The 24845-nt window shown below is 35.1% G+C and overlaps 1 protein-coding gene across 2 annotated transcripts in view; it reads right to left on the minus strand.

The window, feature by feature from the left end:
• The window catches only part of LRP6 (LDL receptor related protein 6), a 161462-nt gene that overhangs the window by 35896 nt on the left and 100721 nt on the right, over nt 1-24845 (minus strand). Inside the window, exons 7-12 of one of the 2 annotated variants that reach the window (XM_036909680.2) lie at nt 23997-24168; nt 8345-8561; nt 7481-7770; nt 5777-6003; nt 3507-3691; nt 2562-2888 (exon numbers count right to left, since the gene is read on the minus strand). In XM_036909680.2, coding sequence (XP_036765575.2) covers nt 2562-2888; nt 3507-3691; nt 5777-6003; nt 7481-7770; nt 8345-8561; nt 23997-24168 — 1418 coding nt within the window. The remainder of the gene's footprint in view (nt 1-2561; nt 2889-3506; nt 3692-5776; nt 6004-7480; nt 7771-8344; nt 8562-23996; nt 24169-24845) is intronic. The other variant, XM_057491660.1, reaches the window with a different exon arrangement.

Below are 24845 nucleotides of genomic sequence, written 5' to 3' on the forward strand. Positions count from 1 at the left end.
TCAGAAAGTTTAAGTAATTTTTCCAAGGTCACAGGCTGTTGAATGGAAGAACACATGTATTCTTCCAAATCCTACCTGCTCTTCATTCTTTTATTTAACAATGATTTCTTGAATGACTACTATATACTAAGCACTGTTCTAAGCACCTAAGATACTATCAGTGAAAAAATGGGAAAAAAAACACTGCTTCAGGGAGTTTGTAGTCCAATAGACAATAAGCAATAAACATAATTAAAAAGTCATATTATATAAATAGTAGAGTATATAAATTATAGTATATCAAAGAGTGGTAAGAGTTATGAGAAAAAGAAAAAGTACAGGTAAAGGGAACTGATAATGCTAGATAGGGTGGGAAGACAATTTGCAATTTTAAGTAGGGTAGAATGGATCTCACTGTGGAGGTCACAATTAAGCAAAGACCTGGAGGTGAAGAACATCCATGCAAACACATTTCAAGCAGAGAAAATAAGCAGTACAACAGTCTGAGGTTGTATCTGGCACATTTGCAAACAGCAGTGAGGCTGCTAGTGTGCCTGTCACAGACAGAATAAGGGAGAGAATAGTAAAAGCTGAGGGCAGAGAAGCAAAAGGGGAATACAAAGTGTGGGGTACAGATCATGTAGGAACTTACAGGCCACTGTGAGAACTAGGTTTTTATTCTGTGTGAAATGGGGAGCCACTTTAAGTTTTGAGCAGAGGAACAACATGATCTGATTTAGCTTTTGAAACAGGACAATGTTAGAAAACTTTTTTGAAGGCAAGTACTTTACGTTAAACAACTCCTGCGGTCTGCCTTGGAATCTAAAACACCTCTACACAAATATTAAACAGTACTCATAATAAAAAGAGCACACAACAGGAAGCCTTTTGAAGCATGGCTGATCTCTCTTTGGAAGGTAGCCAAAGACAGGTAGAGATACTCCGCTCTGATTCCTCATGGCCTTCACCCACCAACTAATATGCACAGGTATAAGCAGCTCAGTCAACAGGCCACTTCCACAGTCTTCTTGTCTCCATCCTCCATCAGTTATTACCTTCATTTCCTCTTTCCATTTGAAGTCAGACCTCTAGAAAAAGACATCTGTATACACTAACTCCCTTCCCTTCCCTTTTCTCCATTCACATTTTGATCTACTCCAATCTTTCACCATAACTTCCCTGAGATTATTGTCTTCAGGATTACTAATAACCACCTCATCCATAAATCCGGTGGACACCACTGTAGGCCTCACCTTACTCAGCAGCATTCAACACTTTTTTTTTAAAAAACAACAACATTGTCTCTCATCTTCGGTGCCACTGGTCTCCCCTGGCTCTCCTCTCACCTCTCTGGCTGCTATTTTTCTGAGTTTTCCCTCCTCAGACAGAGTTCCTTAGCTTAGCAGATCATCCCATCTTTTCTCTACACCAGGAACTGTCAAACTATGGCCCACAAGCTAAATCTGGCCTGTTGCCTGTTTTTGTAATAAAAGTTTATTGGAATTCAGCCATATTTTCCAAATGTATTGTCTATACTATAGCTGCTTTTATGCTATAGAGGACACAACTGAATAGGAGGGAGAGATCACAAACCTCGCAAAGCCTAAGTATTTATTCTCAGGCCCTTTACAAAAATTTTGTTGTCCCTGGTTCAACATGTGGCTGGCTCCAAATCATTAAGCTATAATCTTATATTCTTTCTTTTTCACAATGAAAGCTTTGTATCAGAACAAACTACATCTTTTCCTATGTGACTTCTTATACTTTTAGACACAAAATAATTTCAATGGTTAATTATATTCAATATCCTATAACAGTTTTGTAACCTCCTTCTCTTTCTGATCAAATTCTCTATTTCTTTATCATATCTACCAATTTTGTTCCTGTTTACCCACCAAGACATGGGCCTTCACATATACCTGAGTCATAAACCAGGCTTCCCTAAGCCAATAATGTTTTATTACACATGTTGTTAGCATGGTGTGTGTGTGTGTGTTTATTATGTACTCCTTGCTAACATTTAAAAATCAGGAGAAATTAGAGCCAAAAAAAATTTCCATATTAATGACTGGGTGAGAAGATCTGATAACACCCACTGGAATTAAGAGTGACCATTCACTAAGTTCTGCCTGGACTCTTAAACATTTAAATTTCTTATCTTTAGCCTATTCTATGAACTTCAAAGGACAAGGAGGTTGTATTTTGGAGATTCTCTTTGTTATACTGTTTTGTACTGCTCTTCCCTTCCTTCATAATGAATAAATCTGAATTACATGTAGCATGCATGTCTGTCTCTATCAATAAAGCTATGCAAAATTTGCAACTAGTATTTAATGTCCAAAGATAAAAGACAATTTTTCTGTAACATCGATTTTTCCATAACATCAACTAGCTATCATCAAACAAACAATAACTACAAAAGCTTACATTTTTTTCATCTTTAGTCCTTCCCTTTTATTAAACAAATGATCAACTCTGGACTTCTACAACTTTTTACTTGAGAAAGAGCATGAACCATAGTGTTTTCAAAAGCCTGCTTTCTCCTCTAGTTCTAGTTTGCTTTGGGGGGAAATGCAGCTTACCACTACAAGTCCTGTTGTCAGCATTAAGGGAGTAGTGGGCAGGGCACCCACAAACAAAACCACCAACTGGCACAGCCAAGCAGAGGTGGGAGCAGTGCCCATTGCTGGAAGCACATTCATTCCACCCCGCCTGCCGGGAGGAGTGAAAGACAAGGATATCCATCACGTAATCCAAGTGGCCCTGAATGATGGTGCGGTTTTGGCCACTAGTTTTGTTGGCACGCTCAATGCTGCGTCGGCTCCAGTCCGTCCAGTAGATATAATCTTGGTACTGAGTTAAGCCAAAAGGATGAGGCAAGTCATCTGCTATAACTTCACGGTTGAGTCCTATTTTCAGACAGGGGAGAAGCAGAATGATGAGATATATGAGAATGTAAGAGTCTTGTTGGCCAAAGGAATTGTAACATATAAAACATTACATTTGTAAGCAATTTAAAAAAGAACAATTCATTTAAAAGCAATTCTAAAACCAGACCAGTCCTCTAAAATCAATCCATCTGCAGTCTAACCCCATGCCTCAAACTTATATTCTTGCCATAAATCACTGAGTTTGTTTAAACTCCTGTGAATGGTTTATTTTGACTATGGTCTTATTTTTCTCTCCAAAAGAGTCTATAGTTCAACTTTTCTTCTTCCTTCCATAAAAAGATGGAAAAGCATATATTGTATTTTACTGGTATAAAAAGTTACTTCAGGAATATCTAGAGAGTAATAAATTCCATTATAAGTCCAATAATAAAGAAATTTTCACATAATAAAGAGATGTGAATCCAACTAGCTGGCCCACTATTAGTAATAATAAACAGGATACAATGTCAGGCAGAAGAATCGAGACATTCACATGAAGTTTTATTAACAGTATCTAACCAATGGTGAATAGCAGCCACTTATTTTCACAAAGAAAGAATAATAGTATCTCTGTGAATAAAAAGAAGTATAGCTTACCAAGCATATTTGAAGATTCTATTAAATTGGTGTCCAGGTCTGTCCAATAGAGCCTTCTTTTAGCATAATCAATAGTTAGGCCATTTGCTCGCCCCACATTTGGAACTAATGTAGTCCGTTCACTTCCATCCATGGCAGCTCTGTCTATCTTAGGTTTTCCTCCCCATTCTGTCCAATACATAAATCTAAATTCAAAACAATGGATGTTTAACACTTCACCTTTGATTATTTGGGAGAAAGGGCCATAGTCACACATAGCATCTAAATAAATTTAAAGAAATTACACATTAAATCAAGGAAACTGGTAAAACAGAATCATAGCTATAATTTCTTCAATTATTTTGGCACCCTCAAATAAATATTTTTTCTCATATCCTAAAAAGGAAGTGAGTCAGCTTTCCTTAGTCTCTCCAATGAACTTATTCCATCCAAAATCTAGGAACTGGAAACAAACCAATGATTTCTTTTTATTGCAGTACTTGCATTTATAAAACTAATATTCAATAAGATAGCAAGAGATTACAGCTTTGGTCCCAGAATCTGGTTCACTTCTGAATAAAATATATTTATGTACTTCTGAATACAAGTAATTTGAGTTTTCTAATTTTTACACTTCTTTTTGATTTGTGTAATCAACTTTCCCCAAAACAAGTTGCAGGAGTACACCAAAGGTAAAAATTAACAGCCTTTCACTGAAGTTAGAAAGCCAAGTTTGAAAATGTTCTTAGTCACTTGGTCCAAGGGAACATACTGTATGTGTAAGAGCAATGAATCACCCCTTAAGATTTCAGCAGGAAAGTAAACACTACTACTTCAGTCCCTGTGAAATTTTAGAATACTCTTTTGCTTCTATTTCACTTTTTCAAGTTTTTCATGTTAAACTTAGAACAGCCCTGCAGTACAGGCTTTTTACAAATGAGGAGGCCAAAGCAATAAGAGAAATGTGAATGATTTGTCTAATATTTCAAGCCAGTTACAGGGCAGAGCTAGCACCAGAACCTAATCCTTGGCCAAGTGAAGCACTAATCCTTTAGTGGCCCTTTCAATTAAACTAGCAAGGTGCTGGTTTTGAGACACGCTGAATACTGGGACTAGGAAAGCATTCTACATGCCAGCTCTCACCAAATACCTGAGGATGGTCATTCACTCATCAGCCTGTCAGCTGATGGGTGACTTGGTAATAATGTATGAACATGCTTTTCTGAAAATTAAAGTTGGTCTCCGGCTTTGTTTCCATTTGCACTTGTCTGTTGACAGGCACATGCACATGGTAAGAGCCAAAGAGAAACAACTGTGAGAAATTTCACAGTTGCCAGCAGCCACATAAACTAGCGTCCTTAGTCCCTGCTACTAAATTTAGCTGTCTGGTAACTTATGCTTAGAGAAGATCACCATAATCTAGCTACAACATGTCAGGCACAGAGAAGCTGTCTTTGATAAGGCCTTCTAACTGGATGGCTAAACAGCTATCATGGAAATAATGTGATTTCAGGAAAACTATTTTTAATTACAGACATGATAAAAATGCTTACGCATTTACATTGTTAACTTTTTCTTTTATAAGTGTAATTATTCAAATTTCAGACTTCTCACCTGCTGGCTTTTTAAAACTTGCTAAATCATTTAAGATGGACCACCTGCCTTTGAAAAACATCTCGTTATAAATAGTTTACTGTTTAATATCAAAGCTTCTCCAAGCTTGTAATAATTACCGACCTAGTTGTCCATTTTGAATTAATGAATCATCTAAAATAGAGCCATTTTAATGCAGTCATTTCTTAGCACTACTTCAGTGGGTTTGGAATCTGGTATAACTCAGGAAAGGGTGGGAGCAAATACAAACATAATGTTACCTTTACAAAGGCAGTTTACTTAGTATCTTTCTATGGTGACAGATGGTAACTGTACTAACTGGGGTAAGGATTTAATAGTGTAACTATATGTGTTACATACCTGAAACCAACATAATGTTGTATATCAACTATACATCAATTTAAAAAAGGCTGTTTACTTAGTATATAAATACGGTAATATTGAATTACCAATTCATTTCACTAATCTTCACCCAATGTTAGTAACCAAAGTACAATTTAGCTAAAAAATATTTAATTCTCTATCAGTGAAATCTCAATGAATGGTTTTAAAATAAAGTCTATCTATGGTTTAGTTATCAGATTCCTAATAAGCATTATTTAAGACAGCAAGAATATAATCCTTAACCAGGCCATGCACAAGGTAGTTGCAAAGAATGCATACATAAAGCTGTTTACCCTTCAGCAGGGTCCAATGCAAGAGCTCTGGGACTATCTAGGTCTTTCCACACCAAAACTTGTCGGTGTTGCCCATCCAACTTTGACACCTCAATTCGATTCGTTCCTGTGTCTGCCCAGTACAAGTTCTTCCCAAGCCAGTCTACTGCCATGCCTTCTGGATAATCTAAGCCAAATTCTACCACGTGTTCCAGTGCACTGCCATTCATAAAGGCTCTGCTGATAGTCTGCAAAAATAAGATTAACAATAAAGTCACATGACTTATGTATAAAACACTGTCTAGAAAGAACATTTAGTTGGGTTTTTCTTTTTGGGTGGGAGGATTCAGAGCAACCAGAGGCAGTTTCTTAATACAATTCACATATTTTACAAGCACAGAAAAAAACTGATATCAGTCTTTAATAAATGCCAACTGCAGCTTCAAGTTTTATTGCAAATTCAGGGAGAAATGTTTGAAATCCTTAAGAACCAAAAATTCATTCTATTAAGACAGTGGAATGACTTTTCTTTTTAAAATTTATTAGTAATCAAGTGAAAAAAATGTGACCAGAAAGGTGTAGATTCTTAACTGGTGGCCAGCTATCTGAAAGTGCTTGAGAGTATGTCGTGTCATTGTGTCAATTTGAGAAGATCTCAACAACTGTATACCTTATAAAATGCATATAACCACTATCGTATTATTACCACTACAGTTTTGAATTCCCTAAAATTTAAAATAATAAATTCAAGCTATTAATAAAAACATCTACTTCTTGTCAAGCATTAACCCAAGCATTCTATGTAAATATATTTTCTCATTTAATCCACACAATAGCCCTGCAAAATAGGCATTATCACTATTTTCAAAATGAGGGAAGTTAAAAGGCCACACACAATAAAAGCCAGGATTTATTTACTCACTTTATTCACTCACTTAATAATATTTACTGACCACCATTAGAATCCAACTCTGGCTCCTACACCCCATGATTTTTGCATCTAAACAGAATTTTGCAAAGTTATTTGAAACAAGCCCAAAACAATCTGGAAGAAAGAAAGATTAATTCTCCAGATTTTCTGGTCAGGAGGCTCTCCTTACTGACTCAGGGTACTTTTCAGTATTTATTCTAGGAAATAGAAAATAAAGCAAAGCTGTGACTAATAACTGGCATTTTCTCCCTCAGTCAGGCTCCAAAACTGTGTTTAAAATAAAGGGTCAAGTCTCTATAAACCATTTATGTAAAACATAGTTGCTTATTCTCTAATTGCAGAAAATATCACTCATTATGTCAAAACAGAAAAAAGTAGAGGAAGATTGTCTTGCCAGCTGAGCACACTCAAGCAATGTGTCCTGTAGTAAACGGCAATAGTAAAACACTAAATGGGGAAGGGGATGGGAAGACGGGTGAAGTAGGTTTAACAAAAAAGAGGGGGGTGGAAATTAGAATGTTTGGTATCTTGATCTAGATGATGGTTACTTGAGGGTATACATGTCAAAATTCATCAAGCTGTACGCTAAGATTTGTGCATTTTATTGTATGTACCTCAAAATGTAAAATGATAAATACTGAATGAGCCTTTCCCCTGACTTCCTTTAAAGTAAGGATTTTTGTTGAACTTTGCCTATTAAGCAATGAGGAAGACTGATGATAGCAAGAAAACAAGAAATTCTAGAAGCTCTCACTCTTAGTCTCCAGTTTTAATATTCCAGTACTCCTGCTAACCTTGAGTGATATATCAGTCCAGTAAATTCGGTTGTCTGTCACATCAAAATCCAAAGCAGAAGCTTCTTTGACACCAGTGAGTGGAATGGCCACATTATTATTGTTAGTTTCCAAAGAAATTCGTCTGATATCTGCTCTCCGTGAAAATAACAGGAAAGCCTCTGGGACAATGCAGGTCTTCATGTCACTGATGAGTTCAAAGCCAATGGGGCAGGCACAGCGAAGGCCCTGAGGTCTATAGAGGCAAAGATGGCTACACCCCCCATTTTCCTCAGCACACGGGTTGGAGCCTAAAAGATAAATTAATTATAAAAGGACATACACACTGACACAATCACCACATTTTCACTTTAAATTGGTTCTTTAAAAGGACCTAAGATTTTTATCTGTCCCCAAATACAGAATTGGATTAAAAAGAATAAATGGCTGGGTGCAGTGGCATGGCTGTAATCCCAGCTAGTTGTTAGGCTGAGGCAGGAGAATTGAGCCCAGGAACTCTGAGTTGTAGTGTGCTGCGCCACCCGGGTATCTACACCAAGCTGGCATCTGTACGGTGACCTGCCAGGAGCAGAGGACCGCCAGGTTGCCTAACAAGGAGTGAACTGGCCCAGGTCAGAAATGGAGGTCAAAATTCCCATGAAGGCCAGCTGGGGAGTAAAAGATGGCAAAATACTTTCCTTTGTATCCCTAGAAAGCTTTAAAGTAAGTTATATTATTCACACACTAAGACTGAATTCTCTGATGAAGGTATATGTGGGTCTCAAAACATAAACCATTTACATTGCTGCTTTACAAGCTGCTGGCTATCTCCATTTTTTCTCATTCCTGGCTTCCCATCTCTTAGAGAATTTTGGAATTACATACCAATGATCCGATGAACATTTGTGGCTTTTAGTCCCATGAGGTCCGGGAGCTGATCAATGATGATTTCCCTCTCTGCACTGCGTTTGTGTACTCTTTCAATGCTACGCCTCTGCCAGTCAGTCCAGTAAACATAGTCACCCAACAAAGTAAATCCAAATATGTGAGGAATTTTATCTTCCACCAGTACTTGTCTCCCAGTACCATCAGTATTCATAACCTTCAAGTTTAATTTCAAAGAGAAGAGGAAAAGATGTGTACTTATTCTTCACATGTATGTAAAAATGACAAATCCAACTGCCTGCTGCATCAAAATCCAAAAGTATCATCTTAGTTATTCCTATTACAATGCTTTCACAAAATCACTACATGATGATTTAATGAGAATGATTTCAAACATCCAATATAAGCTCATATTTGACCTCTATTTCTCCAATCTCACTACCTTTCCTTTGAAAAATTCTGGCAATATTAAATTTAGTATGCGTCTCTTATATTAAATGACTGTGAAAACTAAAAATAATATCGTCACCTTATGTTTATTATACATTTGTTTTCAAGTTATAATGTACCCTTCATACATAATATTTTATTACATATTTTGTTATATATTTTATCTTGAGAGCTTTGCCTTTTTTAGAATTGCTGTTTTTTAGGACTTACTCCATTTTGCATATTTGTTGTTGTTGTTGTTAAAAATAAACAGATAAAAGCATTATTAATAAAACTCCCAGCCCCCAAGGTTACAATCACTAAAGTATTTGGAGTTTACAACACTGTCTGCAACTAAGTTTCAAGTAACTAGTATGTAACTACTCTTTCCAACTACCCTAATAGCAACATTATTAAATTCATTCTGACATTCTCATTATAAACATCAGCAATTTTCCTAAAATTGGCAAAGGAGTCTTTTCTGCCTCTGAAACTGCAGCATATACTAATTTTCTGTTCTAAAAGATGGAGGAAGTCTTCTAAAGTATCAAACTTAGGAAGTCTTCTAATGTATCAAACTTAGAAGTCCCCAACTGAGACCATTTCTACCATTTAAAGTGGCCTTTGTGCCAAATTAGCCTTCAGAAATGTTATTCTGTTACTAAAAACATGTACATGCAAACAATTATCTGCCCCACCCAACTAAAAAAGAAGTATCAGATATAATTTTAAATGAAAATATTAATTTTTTATACATAAATTTACTAAGAAATATTCCATAGAAGACAATATTATGATTGCTTGGATGGAATGACAGCCAGATATTATCTTCATCTCTCCTCTCTTAAATTTTAGAATACTTGCTGACCTTCTAAGAACAGCCAAACCTTGGAAACAAAGTACTTAAAAACTGAGTGAGCAAAACTTGCTATATCCTTGTATTTTCACTTGGAAATAAATCAACATATTTTTTATTTATATCTGATGGGAAACAAATTATATTAGTTGAATGTTTATCTGTTCATATCAGATACAAGAGGACTTCTATTAAGTCAACTGTGTCAATCTGTATTTAAACAGAATGTTTTGTAAAAGTAAAAACAGTTAAAAATAATCAAATACTACTCCAACTCCTACATTAAACACCTTTTAAAGTTAATAATTTCTCCTTAATTTGAGACACAAGTCTACATTTTTTTCCGTTTATATTTTCTTGCAATAGGTCATCTGGATATATTTTATGATATCTATGTTATATCTTAAAATTACTTTGGGGTTTAATAATAAAAGGACAAGGCAAAGAAAAAGGGTCGATTATTTATTTACATATCTAACTATACTGTGAGCACTAGAATAGCAGGAACCTTAGCTCATCCATTTATGTGTCTTCCACAGCTCCTATTAAAGAGTCTGGTAAAGAACTTAATAATATTTGTTAAATAATTTTAAAAAGGAGATAGATTTCCTAAGACATTAGAGAAGTCTTCCTAAAAATGGAACTGAAAAATTTATACAATGCAATTCTTATCTTCAGATCCTACAGCTTAGCTATTTAAATGAATGAAAGGTATTCTTGACCAAACTTAATTAAAAATTCACATAAAAATGCATTGTGCTGCCTACTTCTGGAGAATGGGTACTGTGCTATCTCTCCTAAAAGCAGAGCTCTAAGAAAGAATTTCTGGCTTATTCTATCACGGCCTGGAAACTTTGATCAGGGTGAAAAATATTTCCTTTACTGGATATATAATTTAGAAAAGTCTTTATTTTAGGTACGGGAGGCTTATTTTTAAAACTCCGTCCTTCTGCCTCTGTCCTAACGTACGAATTGTCTCTTGCTTCTAGCCCCTTCCTCTACGCACCTTACAAGAACTTTCTCCCAATGCTATTTCCTTCCTTCCCAGGATCTTCAATTTCTCTCTCCCTAGGTCCTGCCTGCCTCTCTGCTTCTAACACAACAGAATTTCCCCCATCTTAGAAAGACGTTTAAAAATTGAATGATTCTGTTTTTATTGCCATAATCTTTGAATGTGATCTGTAAGAACTGCTGCCACCTCTTACCATTCATTCCCTTACCTCTCTTCATTGGCTTCTAATCTATGACTCAAATGAAATCACTCTACTGACAAGTCAATGACCAGCTTCTTGCTTTTCTCAGTTCTTGTGCTCTTTTACGTCCTTTTAACACTTGATACTTTTAACCACCCACTAAAACTATACACTGGGTTTTCATGCACAAGATGATTTTCTTTCTTTTTCTGTAGCCAGGACTACTTTTTTACTGGTTCCTTCTTCCTTTCTCAAACCTGGCTGTATATTTTTCAAAGCTTCCTGAGTTCTCTGTCTATAAAACACCCTTCAAAAAGTCCACCAAAGTCTTACAGCTTCTACTATTACCAAAAGTAGAAAAATTACAAATATGAAAAGTTCTAGTCTAAGGTCTTATCAGTTTCTGTTGCAGTACTTTCAGGCACATCTCCTGGAAAATGTCCTGCTACCTCATCTAAAATATCATCTCCTTGGAAGTGAACCTATGTTCTCCATTGCGGGAGTTGATCATCATAGGACAGCATCTAACACAAAGTGCTAAATATTCTGGTATGGTATACATAACTTACGTATATTAAAACATGTCTGATTTGATTTTATTCGTAGTGTTAATATTATCTTAAATCAATTATTCCACATTATCTTATATTTAATAAATTAACACTGATTTCACCATACTGTACCCAAATATTGGCCTGCCTATAAAATGTATTTGCTTATCTAAAAGCATACACTACTTTTTAAAGCTTAAATTTCTACTTCCAAAACATTATAAGATCAACCAACTCTTTCCTCTTTTGGCTGTATCATCCTACATTTTTGTTTATTCATTTTGATAAATGAACAACTTAAAATATAACTGATTCAGTAAGAATTCGGATAGTAGGAAAAGAATAAAAAGATAACAAAAAACTGAAAGATAACAAAAGGTGAGAAAGATAACAAAAGCCCAATCTCAAAGATCCTTTTAGTTTACCCATTCAGTATCTTTTATTCAGCAGTTACCCTTCATCTTCTGCTCTCTTAAAAATCTCTCACGTTAGCAAACAATATTCTAGCAGAATTAGATAGATTTGGATTTCAAATTTAAACTCTATCACTTACTGGGTACACTTAGGCAATTTCTCAGATGTAAAAGAGGGAGAGAGCACTTACATTACTGAATTATTTATTTAAGGAGTAAAAACTGAAATGTTCAATATATAGCACAGAATCAGATGTGTAGTAGATGCTCAGCAAATGCTGGTTTCTGTCCTGTAAAATTATTTCAGTAAATTGCTTTAGTCCCTAGAAGTAAATAACTCTATTTAAATGGTTATAAAGAATTAATTAAAATGTAGTGCTTCAAAATAAAAATTAATACAGAAGTCTAAAACAGTATGTGGAAATAAAAGATCAAAGCAACCACACATTGTTAAACTGAAAAATAAAAGCAACACTGAGCTTTCTATATTTTGGCAACTAATGGAAAACGAAAGGGATGCAGCTGTATTCCCATTTTTAGCCCTTATTTTTATTGTCTGCTTAGGCTACTTAGAAGTACGGTAACTGAAACACTAAACAAAAAGGAGTAACACTTTGACAACAATTAGATTGGAGTATACTTTTGTTGCTCTCCCCTCCCTCTACTCACCACCCCCCACAAAAGTCAAACAACATTAATAAACACATCTAATGAATAAAAATCACCATGCAAGACATTATGATGAATGCTTATAAGTACATAACAGGGCCTCTTCTAGCTAAGGCATTACAATCTATTTAGGGAGATAAAGTATATTTACATTATAGTGACAGACATATACCCTTCTCTGGCCTATAACTAATCAGGAAAAAACTTCAAGAAATAGGAGTTCAAATCTATCTTGAAGAATTCCGACAAAAAGGAAGAGAAAAGGCTTTTCCAGAATAAAAGAACATAGTTAAGACACAGAACTGATTTTGAAAGAAACACTTTGAGGCAGAAAGAACACAAAAAGGAATCAGAGGGGACATCATCAGGCAAATACCACCCTATGGCAGGTATGAAATTGCAGGATAAGAACTACCAAAAACAAGAAACTTTTGAAGTCACTTTAAGAGGAGTGACATGACAAAGCTATATTTCAAGATGACCTCATTTACCTCTGTATCTGTGTTCAGTTTGTGCTCAAGAGAAGTATCTTAAATAAAGAATTATGGTTAGTAAAATATTTTCAATTCCTGTGAGATAGTAACTGAGATCTTAAATCCCTTATCTGAAAGTCTTGGGGCCAGCTATATTTCAGAATTTAGATTCTTTTTTGCTATTTAGAGAAGCTAACAGAATGCACATAACATATCACCTCTACCTGGGTTTACAGCAGCACTTCACATTATCAAATACATTGATATTTTTGCAGCAAAACATGTAAATACCCCCTCAAAGAGAGATAAATAAAGATTACAAATAGTCTTACATTGCTTCAGGTCAGGTTTTCCACCAAATGAATTAACAAAAGTAACTTTTGGTTTTGACAGCAGTTTGGATTTCGGATTGCACACAAATATATGTGTAATCAGAAATGCTTTGCTGATCTGCACTCCAGTCTCATGGCAAAACTGGGGTTTGGAGCAGTGTTAATACTGCTCGAAGTGCAGGCAAGGGTCTCAGGAAGAAGAAAAAAGAGCAAAGGACATATTAAAAAGAAAAGGCTTTTAGCAACATTTGGCAGAACAAGTGGCAATGATGGTCTGAAGAGCTCTTTAGAGAAGCACGTGGCCAGGAACTCAAAGAAACTTCCCCCAAAGCCTCAGCTATGGATTTTGTAGCTTTACCCACTAAAGCAGTAGCCCCTTCCAACTATTTCTTGTTCTCTCATTTTAAAAGCAAAAACTAAGTCTTTTTTATGAGGGGGAATAAAATGCACACTAAAGCTAGATACAGTACACCTATTTCAAATTAAACAATGTAATTAAGATGTGCTAAAGATTTTTTAAAATGTAATTTTGTAAGCACATTGTTTCCCTTAATTATCCATCTTCCTGTTCTTGGCTGTTATAACTTCTTATAACAGGGTAGATCTAGAACAGTGCTGTTCAAAAGATATATAATACAAGCCACAATGTGAGTCATGTGTGCAATCTTAAATATTCTAGTAGCCAGATTTTTAAAATTTAACAGGTAAAAATTAAATTTTAACAATATATTTTATCTAATCCAATATATCCAAAATATTTTTATTTCACTGTGTAATCAATATTTTAAAAATCATTAATGAGGTTTTGTTTTTGTCATGTTAGGGCTTCTTAGTATATATTTTACACCTCAAGCATCTCAACTCAGTGTAGCTACATATTAAGCACTCCATAGCCATATGTGACTACTAGCTAACATAATGGACTGTGAAGGGTTAGAAATTCATGGTGGTGACTACAAAGCCTACAACAAAATTAATTTACTCCTCTCCTAGGTTAGGTCTGCCAGCTATCACACTTGTCATCTTCAGAGTTGCCCTAGCCCCATTAGGCTCAGTAATGCCACAGACAAACATCTTCCATTTGGGCTTTCCTTCCCCTTCAGCTATCCTATACTTAATTCTAATATTGGTAAAAAATTACTTCAAAAAATGCTTTCCAATAAAATTCTACTCTTTTTCAGCTTTTATCACATTTGCGGTTTACATTTCAAAGCACTAGACTGAGATTTGTAAGAGCAAGGACAAATGTCTGATTCTTTCATTTTTTGGGGGTTATCTCAAAATAGAAGTACTAAAACCATAGTTATATTAATAAGAGAGTCCTTATCTGCCGTCTCCTTGGCTCACCTTTAAGAGCAATCTAGATCTGACCAGGTACTGATAATGGTTGAAGCTTAGTTGTTCATGAGAATGTTTACTCGGCTTTACTGTGTGTCTGAAATTTTCCATAATAAAAAAAAAAAAATGAAGGGGAGGAAAGATAGGGTACAAATCCAAGGGCACTTGAATAATAACAATAATAGCTGTTATAATAAATACTATCATTTTTGTTGCTATGATGTGGAAAGCAATTATAAGAGCTCTCTGAAGAGATTAAGGGATCAACAGCTTAAACAAAATCTGTGAGACTTTACATCTAACGAACCATTTATTTTTATAGAGTCCAATGATTACTTTCTGAAATCTGTCTCCTTCAATACTTTTGCAGAGTTGACAAGTCTACCAGGAAATTGGCTTCTCCTCTAAATATTTCTCTTCTACCAGTCACACAATCTCTTGTCTTTCCACTGGGCAGAAATAACATAGTGAAACAAGAACATGCTATTTTGTCTCAAAGAAAATCACTATGACACTTCTCATACCCAACAAGTAACAGTTTTAGACAGGTTACCAAGGCTTGTAAATATAATTTTAAGCCCCGTATGTTTAAAATAACAACACAAATCCTGCATAAAGCTTGTTTGTACATTCTGAACCCAGAACAAATGAACCATTTTAGGTGATTCTAAAAGACTGCCTGTAAGTTTTAAACATTGAGCCAACATTAATTAAATCTCCTGGCAACTATTGAGGGTGTGCTTCACTGTATTACCTCAAAAGTGGTTTAATTAGTTAAACTGAAATTAGGCTTCTGTCACTCCTAAAATCCACACCTCAAATCTGAACCAGTCTCCAGCGGTTTCAGCTGCTTCAACCACACTGCCACAGAGATTTAACATTCGGAGGCATTCCCAAATATTGCAAACCGCATGAGGATACAGGCTACAACAGGAAACAGCTGTGGGTTAACCAGAACATTATCTCCACAGAGAGGACGTAATGGCAAACCTCCTATAGACATCACATCCGGTTTTTTGAGCAGTTTCATCAGCTCATTAAATGTCAAGACAGGATTACCCAAGAAATGTGGGAATATATAGTCAGTCTACTACCAGAGTTGTTGTTATGGAACTTCACTTGACAAGGCACGTTCAAGAAATAGATGACAACAGGACAACCAGGCACCCATCATAAAATGAGCTGAAGTGGAATGCTATGAAGTCCCAAAAGAGAAATCAAATTATGCTCACAATGAACCACTCTTTCCATGTTCCTTCCAGTCAATATACAAAACAAGTAGTGAATTAGAAGTTTATATATATACAAGAGACAAATAGATATTACAGGGGGCTGACAGGTACACTTCATAGTGTATAAAATATAATTTCACAGAAAGAACAATTTAACAAATAGAATATATATCCATGGAAATCATATTTCAGTCATGCAGAATCTCACTGGGGTGACAAGAGAAATGCTTTGGACCCAGCAGGGGAAGTAAAGTGATGCTATGTACATTTGAGAACAGTAAGGGCAATTACAGGCTGCATTTATTTAAGCTTTTTAACCTAGTTTATGACATTTAATGTCTGAGTAAATACAAGGGATTTTTAATAGAAAAGAGAAAGCATCACAGTTACACTGTGATGGTAGTTTTATTAATTTTTTAAAGAGTCATGCTTAGAATACTAAACGTTTGCAGTTACTATGCTCCTTTACAGATGGAGCTAAGAACTACGACAGTGACCAAAGCTTTCTAAAATCTGAATTAGAATTGCTCAGGAAAACTACAAAATCAAGAACAGATTTTCACATGAAGATACAATTATTGTGAACACCAACAGCACCTTGGTCAATTATTCTCAATCCCCTCTGAGAGCTCCACTGTCCGGCAGCCTTCAGTACCCTAACGGGGAAAATATGAGCATGTTGCCAAGAGAAAAAAGAGTGAAGATGAATAAAGGAAAAAGATGAATAAAGAAAATGTGGTATATACATAAAATGGAGTATTATTCAGCCTTTAAAAAAGAAGGGACTCCTGTATAATCTACAACACAGATGAACCAAGTGAAACCAGCCAGTCACAAAAAGACTATACTGCATGATTCCATTTAATGAGGTATTCTAAAGTAGTCAAACGCTGTGAAAGTAAAACGGTGGTTGCCGGGGTCTGGGAAAGCAGGGAAAGAGAGTTATTCGATAGATAGTTGCATTTTTACATTACATTTACATTCATGCTTGCTGCAATTTATGTGCATAAAATTAACACTCCTGAACTGTACACCCAAAAATGGTTAAGATGATAGATTCTGTTATATGTTTTTTACCATAATTTTTAAAAAAAGATGGAGAATGGGGTTTGGGGGGACTTGATAATATGGGTGAATCTAATAACCACCATGTTTTTCATGTGAAACCTTAATAAGAGTGTGTATCAGTGATGTCTTAATAAAAAAAAAATTAAAGAAAAAAGATGGAGGTGTTTGAAAAAGACACAAGAATCAACTTGAAGATGTTCCTAAAGGCAATTCTGGGACAATTTTTGCAACAATATAGTGATAGTAATGCAATATAACCTATAAATAAAATAAACATCCATGGGCCCATAATGAATACAGAGGAAAGGGAATAGCTTTTGTATGGGGAAATTCCAATTAACAAATACAGGAAATAATTATTTAAATAATAAATAATGGAATAATGGAAATGGTATCAATGTTCATTTCCTGGTGTTGGTAATTGTTCTATGAGTATGTAAAATATAGATGGCTGAAAGATATATTATTCTTGAAAATTTTTTGTGAGTCTGAACTTATTTCAAAATGAATAGTCTAAAAAAAGGGCATAACTGTATTAGGAATCAGGAAACTTGAATCCCACACTCATCTTTCTAAATAGAAAGCTGTATGACCTTGGGCAAACAAGAGAAGCTAACTAAGCAAAAAGCACCCAGCACTGCTGAATTTCAGGAAAAGAAACCCACGACACAAAGAACAAAAGTTTGTATTAGCATACAGCACTATTTAGAAATCAGAGCTAATTTTATGAGATCTGAACACAAGCTTTCTTATATTCAAAGACAACAACCCTTTGAAAGCCATGAAACACTGTTTACTGTCTGCAGACTAATGAAATCTTGTGGCACAGAAAGGTTTTTCTTTCATATTTTAAGAACAACATTAACTAACACACAAAAGCAATATTATAAATCTCAACCAAATATAAAAGCCAAGACATCAGTCAATCCAAAATGAAAAATAAGTGAATAACAAAAGCAAAAAACTCTGAACAGGGGTATGTTAATTGCCCAAAGCCACTAATTTTATTCTTACTTACAAACTCTAGAAGTCTGGCAGATTTTGGAAGGTCAAACTTATAAATGAAATACTAAACAAATAATGTCTATTGAAAATAATTCCAATCCTCAAAGATTTAGTCATTTCAGATCAAATCTAACAACAAAAAAAGTATAGTACAATGAATGATGAGTTTGAGAAGCCTATTAGGGTGCAACAATAAAAAAAATAACAGGGCCTAAATTAAAACATTCTTAACAGGTCTAAATTTTTAAATCATAAACTACACTTAAAGTAAAAAAAAAAATGAATAAGAATCCTTTATTTATATGGACAACTTTGGCATGACTATTACACAGAATCTTTAAATAGCTGGTGATAGTTTCAAATTGAAACAATACATTAAAGTACATGTCACTGTTAACTCCGAAAGTTAGAGGTTCCCAAGTTCTGGCCATTATCTGACTGCCTACCCTTTCCAAACCTTCTAAAAACAATAAAAATAGAATCTCTAGGACCCCTTTAAAAGTGTAACAGTTTCCCACCTACAGAGAAATAATTTCCTAAAAAACATTTACATGGACTCAATTAGTAAAAAACATTTATATGTTTAGCAAGCCTCAAATGACAGCTTTATGCCTGCATTTAAACCTACCAAACCATGTTAATGATGGAGCAGCTAATATGTAGGTCAATCAAATTCTAAGTGAATAGCTTACCAGGAGATGTTGCCTTCAGTAAAACTGAGTTACTAAAGATTTTGAATCCCCAACAGGCAAGTTTTCTTTAGGTAACAGGGATTAAATGTACAGTAAATAAGAAAAAGTGTAAAGAAAAAAGAAAATATTCATGTCATCTGCAATATAGATTTCTCTTTAGTAACTCTTTCAAACAAAAATGTATTATCTGTTCTTAACCTAAAGTAAACAGTTAGTACAAAAACCATCAGAAAATGCTGTAACTGGAAGGAACCTAAACATCATCTGGTTCAAATGACACTATTGGCCAAAATACAAGGACGAGATTATGTGAATTATCTGTCACCCAGTTAAGTGGCAAAATCAAACAGGAACTAAGGTTAGGGACCACTATCATAAAATGTTTCAGTAAAGATCTAGAGATTTCCAGTCATAACTAAATACTGTTATAAACTGTAAAGAGACTGACCTCTCTTCTCAACGAAGTAGGACATTAAAATCAGCACTTTTACTTAGTACAAAAACCAAGGAATAAAAAAGCTACTTTTAAAATAATATCTCCACACACATTAAATGATTTTATACTGAAACATGAGAAGAAAAAGAATAGCAACAGAACTTTTAAAAATGGTCCAAGAGCAAGTTGAAACATAGTCACTAAAATGCTTTCTAAGTACCAACATGCATCAGATTACCTAGTTTACATAGATACACTACACTAACTCCTAAGTGAAGCTAGGCAGCTTGTTTCATGTTTGTTGTGGCATTTCAGGAAAGTATGATTATACCCATCATCAAGCATGTTTCTCTATGCGCAATATTATGTTTTTTAGGCCATGCAAAGTGGAGTGGATAACTACACATATAACTGGATAATGTACTACTACTTTGGCTGCTGTAGATTATAATACATTAAATAATGTTGCTAGAATTAACATCAAAAAGTAACTTTCAAATAGGAATTCAAAAATATATTATCATAATATACACCACCAATCAAGAGCAAGATGGTAAAAAAAGGAAAGCACCATGCTTACAACTCTATGAATAAGGGCCCCAAACCTAGGCATTCTGTTGAACTGAGGAATCTAATGATGGGGTTTATCAACATCATTTTTCTGTTGTTATATGTCAGTATGTAAAAAGTATTTATATAAATACATATAATGTGGTAAGGTAGAAGGAATGGTCAAAGATTCAGGTATTTAGGTTATCTTGACTATTTCTCTAAAACTCAAAGTACAATCAGTATTAAGGAACACTGCTATAAACTGGCAAAGATTCAAAAATAAGTACTTGCTGGTACTTGTCACATAATCAGCCTTATCTCAACAACAGATGATTATATTATTTAAATTTCTTAAGGAAGAATTAATCTTAGAAACAGTAAGAAAACTCATCATTAATGGGTACTTGTGTGTTTTAATGGACAGGCTAAAGATGCTAGACAAAGAAAATACTTTAAAAAGAAATCTGAATACCTGGGAAACAAATTTCCTTATTAGGGTATTGATAAAAAAGAGGAAATTGTCTTGAGAAGAAAATGCAACCCTGCAATTTCAAGCTTGGAATATGAAACAGATATTCACTAAATGCCAAGTTTTCAGCACACATCCTACAAAATAATACTCTCTTTATTCAAAATTTCTTGGTACTCAAGGTTCCAATAATATCTGTTTGTTGTTTCCCAACAAAAGTGTGCCAGGTATAATTAGCCTTGGAGAACACTATGAACACTGTATTTTCTAAAGTAGGGAAATTCACAATAAGAAACATTCAAAACAAATCTACATGTTCTTAAAGTAACCAGAAATTCTTTCTTTTTACTTTTAACTACTAGATGTTGCTGTTTTTGTCATCAGAAACTCAGAAATAGAAGGGAGAAAAAGGAAATAAAAAATATACAATGAGAACAATTTAATTATAACAATATTATTCTCAATAAAACCAGTGACTGAAAACTAATTTTGTCCATCAGTTACACTGGTATGCAACTAGAAAAGCATTCTCAGGAAAACAAAAGCTAACAGCTCATTCTTACCTCTGTATAATGGCATGAAAACGCTTTGAAAGTATAAATTATCAATGATATGCCTTTGCTATTGGTAACAGTACTTTAGGCCCTCAGGGCAGTAGATGTTTTTGGCAGTGAATCCTGACCAAGAAGAACGAGAATGTTAAGCACAATGTTCTGCTGCCCACTGCAAGGTCTCGTAAAAGACAAATACAGGCTTATTTGTTGCTTCCCCTATCCAAAAATTAAAATGATCCTGTCTGTTAATGCTTTAGTATTTATTATCAAGAAGTCCCTAAACACTGTAACAACACTGGCAGGGCAGGTGGAAGGGGAGTGGAACACCACAGCAGACAAGTAAACTAGAAGCTTGTTGGTAAAAGGTGCTGAAATCATTTCAGCACAATGAAGAAGCTGCATAACAAGTACCAGCATGTATTTTCTGAGAAACACATACAACTAAGTGGTCACTATCAACTGACAAGTAGGGAAATCAGACATATCCTCACAGACACACTCTTACATTAAAGCACCAGCCCATATTATGACTGTCTTTTTAAAAATGTGACACCATTAGCAATTCCGTGTGTCAAATCCCTCTTTGCAGAAGCTGATTATAAACTAAGGTAAACCTATGCTTTCTCTCTACAACTCTACAAAAAAAAATTGAATCTGAAACCCAGAGCCCCCCAATACTTTCCTCTGGTTTCCCTAATCCTTAGCTCTAGCTCCCCAATATATTCAGTATCTGATTACATGACCACTTGAAAAAAGGGGAGTGAGAACTTGACCTAAGGAATCTCCGCTGAGAAAAGCATAAGCAAATGAACATTCTGAGCTCTTCCCATAAAATTCACTCAAAACACAAGAGCTAAACTCTGCTTTATATTGCTACATAATAATTTACCAAACAACTATCTTTTCTTCCAAAATGTATTATGAACACATATAAGGCAGTCTGTCCCAAGTAAACTCTAAGTCTTCCAGAAGAGAACAGGGCTATTACAACCATAATTTGGTATTTTCCTATAGTCTCGGGAAAAGACAGCTTTCATTCTTGGGCATGACAAAAGCTGGGAAGCTTTCTTAAGAGGACAGAACGGAAGGGAACATGTGACTTACACTAGGGCAAGATCAGCACCTAGGATCAGCTGCCATGTAACAAGACCTATAGCAAAGTCTAGCAAGGCTAGCAAATTATCTTCTTAGGAAAAGAAGCATTTTAAAAATTATGTCTTTTCAAGAGTTCACAATAAGCCACCTATTAGCAAATAAAGTGAGATAAAAAGCTGGTGGTGGCAGTTGCTCTTGTAATTATTACTAGTCTCAAAAACTAAGCTTTCTCCTCTAATTATGCACATTTAGAGGAAAGCTATGCTCTTTCCTTAGTTTGCCATCTACCAGCAATTTTATACATTGTCATAAAATAAGAAGGGAATAAATAACAGTATCTGCTCACTTTATTTCTCAAATGTGTCGGAAAAGAAAATGACAAAAGTGTTGATCATCAATTAGAGAAAAGAAGGTCTGTGAATATATAATTTGGTAGAAGTAGATGTACCACTAACCCCCAAAAAAATCTGTCAAAAAGAGGACAAAGAACAAACCAGTAGCTGTGTTCCAGCAAATGAAATAGATTTAAAAGGCAGGTTTTAAGGATGCTGGTACCACTCAAGGAAGAAGGAAAGAAGGAAATGAGGGAGAAACTGACACCACTGTACACACATGAAGAGCTCAGAAAGACAGAACAAAGAGGCCAGAATGAGTATGTCAAGATCTACTGGACTCACTGAAAACTAAGAAAAGAAATCTGCTTAGTCAATCTTACACATTGTTATAATATATATTCATTTTTATTCTTAAACATTGTCACTTGAACCTCCATAAATTCTCACTTCTCTAGCTAACTCCCTCCCAAAATATTTGTGATTCTGAATAAAATGACTATATCTAAAGTGCTAAAAGTGACCTGAAGTGGGGAAAATAAGACTTGAAAAATTCCCAGTAAGAAATATTTTTACAATCGAAGCAGTCATAGTAAGCTTAAAAAGAGAATTTAAAAAATCATTACAAAATAATAAACGAAGTCCTCTTTCCTAATATAAATTATGTGCTCTTCCCTTCTGTACATTCTTCTAGGACACATGGGCTTTAAACTGTTTTTCTAAAAGTAGTAATGCCTCTGCAATCATCTACAGTCCACAGCTGATCAACAATACACATTTGTGAACTGGCTGGGAATGAATGTGCAATCTGTACTCAAGCTGACCCAAGTAAAGCTAACAGACTGTCTAAAAAGTGAACCCATAACCTTTGTCTCATTAGCACTGCACTCCAGCTGTTACAGATTCAAATACTAACTTGAATTTGGAGCGGTGGGAGGAGGGAGGGCAGTAAAATGCTAACAACAGGGAGAAAATTTATACAGCCAAGTCTATGCAAAATTGTCTATTAATGGAAACCAGCTGAAAGAATAAGAGATGTAGTATTCAGTATTTGAGCCTGGTGGAATCCTAATGTGCTTTTTCTTTTTCAAGTTTCCATTCTGAAAGGAAGGCTCTTTAATTCATTATTCCCTCAGAGATCCTGGAACTCCTAAGAATTACCTTTCTAAAATAACCGATCTAGACTCCAAATTATCTATTAGGAGACATATGCTGTAGCTTTCAAGCCATTCAAAGCCATTTTTTATGTAAGAAGTCATGCATCCCCCAAAGGAATATTACGATCAATATTCTGTTTTAAGTATGTGATCCATAAGACCTGTAGCAACAGCCTAACTCAAAGTTGTAAAATTTAGACTTCAACTCAATATCAAAACAATTTACAAAACACTGTGATTAAATATTCACTACTGGTTGCTTCTACCATAATTCCATTTTGATCACCACACTTTATTCTAACATTTGGTAAATATTTTTTCCCAAGCTTGGTTAATTAAGCTTTGTCTCACAAAGTTCATAAATCAATTTACTTAATATATGCCACCACCTGCCCCTGACACCAGTAACAACAGAAAAGGTATTTACACACACACACATACACATATGGACTGTGTTTTCATGACATGACTACCAGCTCTCCCAGTATAGATCTTGTGTAATATCTGGTTTGTACAGAAACTGCCCCTAGGAAATTCAGTTAGTGGCTTTAACCATAACGAAGAAAATCAATCACCTAAGCTTTGGACTAGAAATAGATGAATAACCATTTCACATGCCAGTAAAACTCAGAAATCCTAGGGTTAGGTGGAAGAAATACATAATCCCTAGAATACTGAAGGTTGAATGATTTCTGTAAAAAATACCTCTGCGCCCTAGATAAGAGGCAAGAATATCTGCATCAAGTTACCATCATCTCAAAAACCATTAAAAAACTGGCTTCAAAATGAAAAAGCAAGAAACAAACCTCAATTTTGTCTGTTTTGGCATCTCCCCAGTATATTTTGCTTTCGTCATAATCCAAGGCTAAGCCATTTGGCCAACCAAGAGAAGTGTTAACCAACACTACTCTGTCAGAACCATCCAGAGCTGCTCGCTCAATTTTCGGGATTTCTCCCCAGTCAGTCCAGTACATGTACCTATAGAAGTACACAGAAAATGAGCTAAAAACAGATAATAAACTGTAACTTTCAGATACCCTAAAGGTAAGATCCACCCCTCATATCCCAATGGCTTCATCAGTTAACCCCACAGAAGGAAAACACAGGACTTAAACATACCAAAAGTATGTTCAAGACATTTATAATAGTGTATAAACTTACTGGAAATTTCAAATCAAACAGTGTTTCCTAGAACTTGCAATGAAAATGCCTTCCAACAATGAGATTCCATTTTTAGTTATGTTTTTCCAAAATATTCTATGCTCCTTCCCATGAACAATCCTGTCTTTTTCCTGCTGGCTTGTCATCTCTGACACAAAAAGATTATCCCAAAAGTAATACTCAGATGACAAACTGAATTCCCAAATTAACTTACTTTCCTGTAGTGCTTTATGTGATTGCTGTGGCTCCTGGGAGTTTAAGTGGCTCTAAGGCATTGGTATACAAGGAAGTGTAATAAACTATCACGATGTTTGCCCTCACAATGAATCTCATGGACACAATTCACATTGGTGAGTATGTAGAAAGCTGTGTTTCCCTGGACTGCAATATGTTATGCTTACCCCCAGCCCCCAAAACAAGACTGGGAGTAGAGCTGCAAAGCCTGACAAAGTTTTGGAAACTTGAGTCATTCATATATTTGGGGATACAAAGTA

Source organism: Manis pentadactyla, chromosome 14 (genome assembly GCF_030020395.1).
Source record: "Manis pentadactyla isolate mManPen7 chromosome 14, mManPen7.hap1, whole genome shotgun sequence".
Classification (NCBI taxonomy): Eukaryota; Metazoa; Chordata; class Mammalia; order Pholidota; family Manidae; genus Manis; species Manis pentadactyla.